Below are 11,292 nucleotides of genomic sequence, written 5' to 3'. Positions count from 1 at the left end.
ACGCACACATGCACACACACACACATGCACACACACACACACACACACACACACACACACACACACACACACAGGATAGTACCAAGCAGCACAAAACGTACTCATCGCTAACGTGACTGTGCCTCATGTATAACTGATCGCAGCATAAAGCAAGCACCAGCTTTCAGTTAGTTGCCAACAGTAGATAACTCGTGACAAACCTCTCTCACTGACCACCCTCACACAACTTGTGCCGCTTTGAATATGTAAGATGCTGAGTTTTGTCATCCTCATTGCGCTATTTATAGTTGCTTCAGATTCCTTGTCTCCATTCATATATGCACTTCCTAGATTTCAAACTTTCTGTTAAATTAAGGAAATAAAGTAGAATAATGAACGGTGCAGGAGGACATCTGTACGCTATACATCCAAACTTGGTCAGTGGAGCACAAACAAAATAACAGAGTAAGTCTAGAAATCGGAACGCTCTTTCAGAGCACCAACCCGGCAGCATGCATCACCTACCATTGACGCCCAGAAGTCCAAAGCACTCGCCAGCCGGAATGCCCAGGCAGAGGTTGTCTGCAGACGGTCTGCCCAGCTTGGAGCCCGAGTACGACTTGGTCAGATTCTTCATGATTACTAGATCGTTGTCGCTCTCACTCGGGAAGCCCATGGCCTCGATGCGTCTTCTCTCTGCTGCCACATCATCATCTTCACCTTCAGTCTAGATTAGTCAAGAACAGACAACAACGGACAATGTTGGTGTCCATACAGCAGCAGTAATGGACACTTCACAACAATTTCATTCCAACAAATGATGAGCATGATGGATATGCATTCATCAGAAGGGTTTGAACAAGATATAGAGCTCTATAGAAAGAGCCTCAGTTGCACAAGTGCACGCTTCTCTATCGGCTGCTCAGTGTGCATCCGTCTTTCATCTAGGTTAATATTCTACTGGCGAATATTGACTATACTGCCAAATAATGACTCCATCAGCAAATAAAGACTCTACTAGCAAATAATGACTCTCGGACTTGCCAACAACGACTCGACCAATAATGACTCCACAGGCAAATTAAGACTCCATCAGCAAACAAAAAACTCTACCAGCAAATAAAGACTCCACTAGCAAATAGAGCCTCTATCGGCAATGTCCAGGAAGAAGATTGGATTCAGCCTATCTACCGCAATACTATGGAAGTCTCTGATGGTGAACAAAGCACAATGGTACTGCATGTCACATGCACTCCAACGAACACTGGTAACCTCCCTGTGTGGTGTGAGGCATGTCATACTCCTTGCTTGGCCAGCTGCTGTCCATACAATCGTGTCAGGTCCCACTACCAGTGAGAGTGTATACAGTGCATTGTGTACTACCAAGAGTACATAACCCCCCCCCCCCCCCAGAGTGTGCAACCGGGATGGGGTTGTGGGACGGCGTAATCCGTGATGTACGTCATTTTTTGGGTCGGACTTGCCTCATTCCATCGCGGCGGTGCACCACGTCCACACTCCCCCTACTTATGATGTCATTATTAAGACGTGCAACACGGGTTTCGCCGTCCCAGATCTGATAAGTGAACTTGCGCACTCTGGGGGGTTATATACTCTTGGTACTACTAAGTCACTGGAGACAAAAGCTGCTCTCCACAAATGCATGCAAACACATGTACATGCGCTCGCACACACACACACACACACACACACACATATATAGCAGACTCAGCGGAGGACGTTCAGGTTGGTTGTAACACACACATATACATATATTATATACACACATACACACACACACATACACACACATACACACACACACACACACACACATACACACACACACACACACACACACATACACACACACACACACACAAGTACAGTCGTCCTGGTCCTGGTAAACACTGCCATTACGGTCACGTGTCCCCTTACGGGGCCGACAATATAGAACGACGAGCGGGACCATGTTCGAGAGAGCCATCTCCAGCAGCTATGGATCTGGCTTATCATCGGAAACGATTCCTCTCAGTACAGTCGTACACACACACACACACACACATGTCTGGAGAAGCGGTCAGCCTTTGGCCAATAGCTGGTAACAACTACCCAGGCCCTTACCGGTTGCAAATCACACGGACGTTTGCTCGCGGACGAGAAGTTGAGACGCAGGAAGTACTGGAAGGGGAAGAACAGACGCGGCATGCTGAGTGATCAATGATCAGTAACAACTTACTAACCAGCCATGCTCCCTTTCATCCAGGCTACCACTTAGCACAAACTACTCACGATCAGCAATGTTCTGGCGGTGGCTGTATTTTATGATAATAATTCTGTGGGCACATAAGCCTGGTTTTAGTGTGGACACACATAGAAATACCCGGTTTGAATAGAAGCCTACATGTAGCCCTTTTGCCGGCTTCTACAGGAATAAGCCCGGCTTTAATATGTGACATTACGGGTACATGTACCGTAAAGTACCGCCAGAGCGCCCCACCATCTCGTACTTTCGTGGTCGTCTTGTGGAGGTGGTTTCCTGTTTGTAGGTCATACGATACGGACTTTGTACACACATTCCACGTTTTGCAATCAATCCGTACCCAGTTTACCTTGGAGCGGATGCGAGCTAGCTAGCCAGCCCCACATAAAACATGCGAGTGTGACCTTAGTACAAAAAGTTTCTCACACCGTACAAACTTAGTAGCATTCTGCCATACGATTTTCTTCCCTTGCCTGTAAAATCAAGGTCAGGCACTCTCGCGAGGTGGGCCATTCTGGCGGTACTCTACGGTGCATGTATCAGCTATTCAGCTTTTGGCTAAACTAGAACCCCTGTGGAGATCTCTGGATCCGCCCCTAAAACTACATTTTATCATACGAGCCTTACCTCCACAAGCAGTGTGAGACTGAAAAAGACAGGGCCGGCGAGGGCCATGTAGACAACCTCCTTGCCCACACCGGGCTCATCCCAGTCGAACACGTCCGATCGCACTCTTCTGGCGTAGTAGCAGGCTTCCCTGCTCTGCAAGCGAGCGCCAGTTGTCACAGTGCTGGCCCTACAGCAGAACACCGCATACACAGAGAGTCTCTGAGTGTGCCTGTCACCATGGCTACTGAGCTAGCTAGCTAGCCATGAGACAGAGCACAATGCCTACAAGTAGCTGACTTTTAACTATCAGCAGGAATTTCTCACATTTTCCATGTGCATGGATGCGGATTTCGTGGGACTTCCAAGTAGGCATACCTGTCCAGTTAGAGGTTCAAATCGTCAGATTTGTCATACTGCTAGCTACTGAGCCTAGCCATGGCACACACCACAGATAACCAGAGTGCGTACTTGTCATACTGCTAGCCGTGGGACGGAACCAGCGCACACCATTAACACAGCACTTTGTCTTCGTGAGATATTCCCAGTTGCATGTACCCCCACATTCAGACTTTTAGCTTTTTGATTCCATTGTGGGATTTCCAAATGAAGGCATAGGAGTATACAGATTAGGTGAATCGATATAAACACACTGCATGGATGAAAGGTTTGATGCGTGTAGTTCTCTGGGCACCGAGTCCAAAGATGCGGCTCCCAAAGCGGTTGGAGGCGAGTAGATCAGACTCACCACAAAGTAGTCAGAGACCAAAAAACAGTTGCCCGAATACAGCCATTATTATCGCAACAAAATCATGCAGCAAATATCTTACAGGAGTTCTGCCATGGTAGGTAGCTGGTCACACACAGCCCGCGTCTCATAGTTCTGGAAGATATCCGTCAGTCCCTGCGACAGACTATGTAGATAGCGGCAGATCAGGCACAACACACATACGCACACACACACACACACACACACACACACACACACACACACACACACACATACACACACACACACACACACACACAAACACACACACACACATGCACATGCACATGCACACAATTAATGTCAAGTTATAGATTTGCATCACGAATATATGACTTGTACAGAATCCACCGAGAGTGTGCAACTCCTGTGCTTTTCAGGCGCAAGTGATTGTAGGGAATGGTAACATTTCTCTTCAAGTCGTGGTATCTTTACTACTACGTAGTACAACATTGCTTGCTAACAGTTAGGATTTCGGGACCTGCACACCATTGAGTCTTTAAGATGCACCTTACAACTACAGACTGGGTGTATAGCATGCCCCAGTCACACTTGCACGCTACTGTGAATTTGAAAGTCGCTCTCGCTGCCTGTAATATTACATCATTCTTACCTGCAGTGAGGCAGTGAGGCGAAGGCTAGTGGTTCACCGGTTCCCTCGCAAACCCACACTTGCATCAGACACAACCATTGGAAGCATCGAACTATTTAGAAGACTGTATTACCAAACATGTTCTCAAAACACCATTGAAGAATCTAACTCAAAAAAGAACAAAGAACGGAGAGCTGGGGACGCACGTACCCGGCCCCGTACCGGACACACAGCCAAGAAGGACGACACCGTAGCGTCCCCACGCTTGACTGGCAAAGAAAACAGCAAGCAAAGAAAATCGGCCAGCGGGCGCAGTTCAAACATCTTGAACGACACGCTCAAAGCAAAACACGTGACAGAAAATAATGCATGATGTCATCTGTACTCACGCGGACATGCAAAAAGGTCAAATCTACACAAAAGCGAGTGCCGCAAGAAACAACACAAATAAATAATAATTCAAACAGCGAAGAACTAGAAAGGCAGATTTCTAATTATCGAAGAACAAGAATGTATCGTAGAGTCCCAGCGCAACTGCCGGAGGATGCTGGCACCCACCAGACGGGTGGTGGTTGCCCCTGCCAGAGAGATAGAACGAAAACTGAAGCAGAGGAGCCACGTTACAAATAGTGAAACGCACGAGGTAAGAATAATCGAGCAGTGTCCAATTACGACATACTGAGTAATATACATGTTAAACGAAGACAAACACTAACAAATGGAGAACGTTCCAACATTTCCCCTCTCACGAACGACTCCAGACTAATCGGAAGTCGTGAGATCATCATACTGACCGGTACCTTCATCGATGGGTTCAACTTCCAACGGCACCAACTGCGTTATCGGCCGCTTGGACTGCTTGGCGCCAATTCTGATGTTCACTACACGGACCAACCCATCAGATCCGGGGAACACTTCTATCACTTTGGCTAGCGGCCAACGCCCTCTTGGAGTAGACTTGTCCATGCAGAGGACAATGTCACCGGGCTTGATGTTGCGGCTGCGTCGAGACCATCGCTGAAGCACATTCAGCCGAGGCACTATTTCTCGAAGCCATCGCCGCCATACCTCACGTAGGAGCTGTTGGAGGAGCCGCCAACGACGCTGTGGGTGCAACTCAGCGACTTCTTCGAGTGGCAGAGTCAGCTCGCACTGTCCAGCTAGGAAGTGCATCGGTGTTAGCGGTGCGGCGTCATCCACGTCAGTCCGGACAGCGGTCAACGGACGCGAGTTGAGCAGGCCTTCCGCACTCACCATGGCAGTTACAAGTTCCTCATCAGTGAGATTGGCCTGGGACAGAGTTGCCATCATTGCGCGCTTTGCTGCCTTGACCACACACTCAAATACGCTGCCAAAGTGCGGAGCGAGAGGCGGATTGAAGCGCCAGTGAACTCCTTGGCTGGCCATACTTGCGGCCACTTCATCAGAACCTAGCGCTTGAACGGCTTCTCTTAGCTCGCGCTCTGCACCGACAAAGTTCGTCCCGTTGTCTGACACGACCTCAGCTGGCACGCCTCTGCGCTTGCAGAAACGGGTGAATGCTAGCAGAAACGACTCGGTGTCCAGGCCATACGCCATCTCGAAATGACAGGCTCGAGATTGCAAACAAGAGAAGACACAGAGGTACCTCTTGAGCTGGGTCTTGCCACGTCCTTGTTTTGTTCGGAACGGACCGGCATAGTCAACTCCCACTCTTGAAAATGCCCGGTACGGTGGAGCTGTTCGGAATAGCGGGAGCGGTGCTATCTGCTGCGAAGCCACAGTGGCCCACTTCTTCTTGCAGAGCACGCAGTGTGCACGGTGAGATCGTGTGACAACCTTGCCACGGATGATCCAAAACCGCAGCATCAGGTTTGCCAAGAGGTGGTTTGGGCCAACGCTGTGATCACACTTGCGATCTTCGGCGTCGACTATCAGCTGAGTAATCCGATGGTGCTGTGGCAAGATTATCGGATGCCGGGTATGCTCAGGCAAGTGGCTGGCAGTCTTCAGACGACCTCCAACGCGTAGCACACACGGGTAATCCTTGTCGAGCACTGGATTCAGCCGTAGCAGCGGGTCATTCGCTGCAAGGGACTTCCCTGACGTCAGCTGCCGATACGAAGCGGGATAGCTCTCTGCTTGTGCGATCGCATACCAGTGACATTCGGCACGCTGGAGCTCATCAGACTTCAGCTCCACAGAGTCGACTGCTGCACTCGCTGCTTCCGGATCCCCTCTCGTGCTAGCATGACGTCGACGACACCGGTTGATGAAACGGTAGCACCAGGCCGTCACTCTTACTAGTCGTTTCCATGACGAGTAGTTGTCGGGGTGGAGACGAAACACCTCCGCTGACACTTGCTGCACAGCGAACGCCATCACTTGCGCTCGCTTTACCATTCCAGGCAACTCTTTTGGCACGGTTATCTGACGAGACGGCCACTCAGTGTGCTGCTGGACGAGGAACTCAGGGCCGTTCCACCATACTGAATCACTGGCTAGCTGGGCTGCTGTCAAGCCTCTGGTGCCCTTGTCGGCTGGGTTCAGCTTTCCAGGAACGTGGTTCCACTGGCTGCCAGCTGAATACTCTTGTACTTCAGCTATCCGGTTGCCCACGTCGACTTTAAACTTTCTGGAATGTGCTCTCACCCAGTGAAGCACGTTCATCGAGTCGGACCAGTAGGTGGCATCAGCCTGCGGCAGATCTAGCGCGTCATTCACTGTCTTGGCCAGGCAAACACCAAGCACAGCACCCTTCAGCTCCAGCTTCGGGATCGACATCTTCTTAATGGGACATGGACGCGCCTTGGCGAGTGCTAGCGTCACTCGCACATTGCCGTCTGGGTACTCAGCACGGACGTACACGTTAGCGGCGTAGGCGGCATCTGAAGCATCCGTGAACACGTGCAGCGACAATGTAGCGACAGACGACTCGCGACCCGGACACTTGAAGCAGCGCGGCGCACGGATCAGCGCCAGATCTCCCAGCTCGCTAAACCAGGATGTCCATCTCCGCGTGTGCTCAGCGTCCAGTGGATCATCCCAGCCCACGCCGAGGATGCACAGCTCCTGGAACATGACACGAGAGCGAATCGTGAAGGGAGCTAGTTGTCCGCGTGGGTCGAATATAGATGCCATCTTACTCAGCACGGCTCGCTTGGTCAGCTTCTCTGTTGCGGGCGGCTTGAACTCAAAGGCGAAGGTATCATCCTCTGCCGACCACATCACGCCTAGCATCTTGACTGATGGTAGCGCACAGTGATCATGATCATTGATGCTAGCTACGAGTTGCGGTGAGCGGTCAGCTTCCGGTACGCCGTCCATCACCTCCGAGCTATTGCTGAGCCACTTGCGGAGGTGGAAGCTGCCCTGCTCAAGGATGTCCTGTACTGTCTGCTGTGTGCGGATGGCTTCCGGTACGGAGACAGCAGAGTGCAGCAGATCATCCACATACATGTCTCGGTCAACGATCTGCAACATGGCTGGGTCATACTTGTCGGCTGTCTCGCGGCACACCACTTGTAGCGCCTTGCATGCCAGGTACGGAGACGCCTTGATGCCGAACACCAACCTCTGGAACTCGTATACGCGTGAGTCCCACACAAAGCGATGATATCGGCGGTCTTGCTCAGCCAGCACGACTTGCAGGAACATCTCGGTAATGTCCGCCGTGAGCGCTACTGGCTCCTTGCAGAACCGCAGAAGCACTTTCACTAGGTCATTCTGCAGAGCGGGTCCAGGGTACATACACTCATTGATCGACGTGCCGTCATACTTAGCAGCAGCATCAAAGACGACACGTACCTTCGTGGTGGCCTTGTCGTCTCGTACAATGGCGAAGTGCGGCAGGAACCACTGGTCGTCGCCATCTGCCTCAACCTCTGCTGCCGACACTGCGCGCACATAGCCTTTGTCAATGTGGCTACGGATGACCTTGCCGTATGCTGCCTTCAGCTCTGGACGCTTGTCCAGCGATTTTTCTAGCATGCGCAGGCGATGGTCCGCCATGGCGCGATTAGCGGTGACACCAGGCTCGGAGTTGCTGTGGACCCATGGGATTGCCATGGTGACTCGCTGATCATGGAAGCTGATGGATTTCTCAACGATCTCCTCAGCCAGCTTCTCTGCAGGGGTGATGTAGGTGCCTTCGTGCTTCATACCGACTGCCTCCAGATTCCAGAAATTCTGGACCAGGCTGTCTATGCTGCATTCGCCGTATAAAGCATGCACGAAGTTGACAGACAACTCGTCATCACTGGGTGCACTGGGCGTTGGGCCCATACACACCCATCCCAGTGGCGTCTTGCGGGCAATTGGTCCACCACTGCTGCTTCTGTACTCCGCGAGTGATGCGTGGGCATCAATGACGTCTAGACCAATCAGGAGGTCGACCGTGGTGCTGGAGATTTCGGGAAAGTCTATGAACTGCAGATGTTCATAGCTGGACTTGTACCGGCTCCAGTCGACGACCTGCGTCTTCTTGGTCACACGATCATATACCCATGCCTTGAGCGGGTATGACACTGTTCCATCAATGGATTCCATCTGCACCTTGACCAGTTCCCGATAGCCGGAGGTCTGCTGCGCACCAATCGTGGATGTGTTCAACATGTGAACTTCACCTGCCATGTCCAACTCATGGGCTACATCCTCCCGTATGAAGCTTGCAGTCGAGCCTGAGTCCAGCATGGCCGTACAGATTGCCGACTTGCCAGTTGGGCCAATAATCTTCACTGGCACGGTAGCGAAAGCGGTAGTCTGCGGCACGCTGACACTAGCATGGTGAGAACTTTCCTGCCGAGGTGCCGTAGCTGCTGGTCGCATCGTAGCGGGATTCTGCGCTGCAGCTTGTGGCTGCACTGACTTGCTGTAGTGCAGAAGTGAGTGGTGCCTCTCTCCACAGTGGCAACGTTCCAGCTTCTGGCACTCACGCGCCCAGTGTCCATGCTCCAAACAACAGCTACACAGCTTGGCACGCTTGACCAGGTCCCAGCGGCGCTTGATTGTCAGCGCCCTGAATTCCGGACACTCTGCTGTGGCATGGCTCTTGCTGCACTTGGCACACTGCTGAGTACTGAGCTCCACAGCATACACAGCAGATGACCTAGGCTTTGGCGGGACCGCAGGAGGTGTCTTGTTCAACTTCTCTGTGCCGACTGTCGCCAAGATGTCATCGGCTCGCTTAGCGTTCTGGACCCGTTTTACCAGCCAGAACGACAACGTGGTTGCGTTGCATTTGCTGTCTGGATGTTGTTCGTAAAATCGTATAACTACACTTCTGGGTAGCTTCTCCAGCGCACTTAGGAATAGCTCCCTACCAGGGGTCTCTCCAGCCAAGTCCAGGTTCATGAGCACATTTCTGAGCTTGACAGCAAACTTCCGGACAGACTCGGTGTCCCTGTCAGAGGCAATGCGTGGGTGATTCAGAATCTCTCTCTCTTGCAAGGCAAGATGGCGGTCAGAACCACCAAACCAGCGCTCAAGCTCCGTCCAGGCTGCAGTGTATGCACCCGGACCGTCGAACATATCCGCGATAATGTCTTCGGCCGAGCTACCCTGCAGCGCCTCCTTCAGTCGTGCCAGTTTATATTCGTCAGAGACGAAGCGGTCCTCGTCCACGAGGCGCTTAAATGTTTGTTTCCACCGTACAAACTGCTGGGTCCTGCCACTAAATTTGGGCAGCTCTAGTGGCTTCAGATGGTGAAAAGCGCTTACTCCATGTGGCCGTTGCATACTGGCAAGCCAATCGCTAACATGGGGGTCGACAGCAGATTCCGTTAGAGGAGACCACTCAGAAAGTCTACTGGCAGGAGCACTATAACCAACTGACGTCACACTTAGTCTGCTGCTCAGACTACTTGGCTTTGGTGGTGGTGTTGGCCGTGTGCGTGGTGCTGGTAGAGGTGGCACAGGCCGCATGTGCGGTGGTGTTGACGGTGGCACAGGGGTAACCTGTTCTGCGACTGTTGATTGTTGGCCTGATGCCACTTGGCCAGAAACCGACTCAACAGGCGAATCCAAGATCGCCTCAGCAGCAGCCATCACACCAACACTCTCCTTATCAAACTTCGCCTCCCACTCGTCCAACTCATTCAGCAGTTGCTCACTCTCTTGGGATTCCAACATGCTGCGCATAATTTCTAAAACCGAATTCAGCTCTGACCGTACAAATTCTAATTCACGGACATCAGGCTGCAAATATCGGCGAGACGGCGACGAGCAAGCAATCAGAGTTCGCAAGCGGTTACTGATCCGCGTGTGGCGTCTACGGAGGTTTGTTCTCCGACGAATCAACTCTTTCCAGCGGTCCTCAAGTTCCTCAACAGGAGTTTCACCCACGCTCGTACCATAATGGCGTGGCGTAAAACTACGAGTCACAAACTCTGGTGGTGGCGGAAACGCCATTACCACCGCTGACACTACTAGTCGAAACCTGTCGGATCCGGCTCGAAGGACCAAATGGTTCACCGGTTCCCTCGCAAACCCACACTTGCATCAGACACAACCATTGGAAGCATCGAACTATTTAGAAGACTGTATTACCAAACATGTTCTCAAAACACCATTGAAGGAACATGGCCAACTTCCGCGACGAGGTGTTACGAGCTTACGACAGACACACACCCTCTAAGCCCAATCTGACGCAGGAGGAGCGGGTGGAGCTGAAGCGACTTCGCACAGACCAAGAAACCATCATCAAACCATCGGATAAAAGTAAAAAACTCGTTGCTATGAGACAGGAGCTGTATTTGCAGAAAGCAGAAGACATATTATCGAACATGACCATGTATGAGAAAGTAGATTTGACCATAGAGTCCTACGAGACCAAGACACGAGAAGTAATACTGTCAGAGTGCAAGAACATGGATTCAAAACTCCTAAAGTCAATCCTACCAAGCAGTACGAAGTTCCCCGAGTGGTACGGTCTTCCAAAGGACCATAAGCAGAACTTACCATTGCGACCCGTGGTAGCAGCGTGCGACAGCCCAACGACTGGAGTATCTATCGTATTGGAGCGCATCCTACAGCAGCTCATTCAATTTGTCCCGGCCCACCTGGCTAACACGACGGAAGCAATAACCCACATCTGTGACGCATGTC

At 51.5% G+C, this 11,292-nt stretch overlaps 1 protein-coding gene across 1 annotated transcript in view; it reads right to left on the bottom strand.

Moving 5' to 3' along the window:
• LOC135822740 (phospholipid-transporting ATPase ABCA3-like) overlaps window positions 1-11,292 on the bottom strand; it is a gene marked incomplete at its 3' end in the record, with an annotated part of 60,521 nt that overhangs the window by 3,264 nt on the left and 45,965 nt on the right. Inside the window, 4 exon segments of the mRNA XM_065335566.1 lie at window positions 505-706; window positions 2,104-2,160; window positions 2,870-3,038; window positions 3,679-3,762. Coding sequence (XP_065191638.1) covers window positions 505-706; window positions 2,104-2,160; window positions 2,870-3,038; window positions 3,679-3,762 — 512 coding nt within the window.

This window comes from Sycon ciliatum, chromosome 8 (assembly GCF_964019385.1).
Source record: "Sycon ciliatum chromosome 8, ocSycCili1.1, whole genome shotgun sequence".
In the NCBI taxonomy this organism is placed as follows: domain Eukaryota; kingdom Metazoa; phylum Porifera; class Calcarea; order Leucosolenida; family Sycettidae; genus Sycon; species Sycon ciliatum.
The sequence above is the reverse complement of the archived record's forward strand: the minus strand, read 5'-3'. Positions and strand labels throughout refer to the sequence as shown.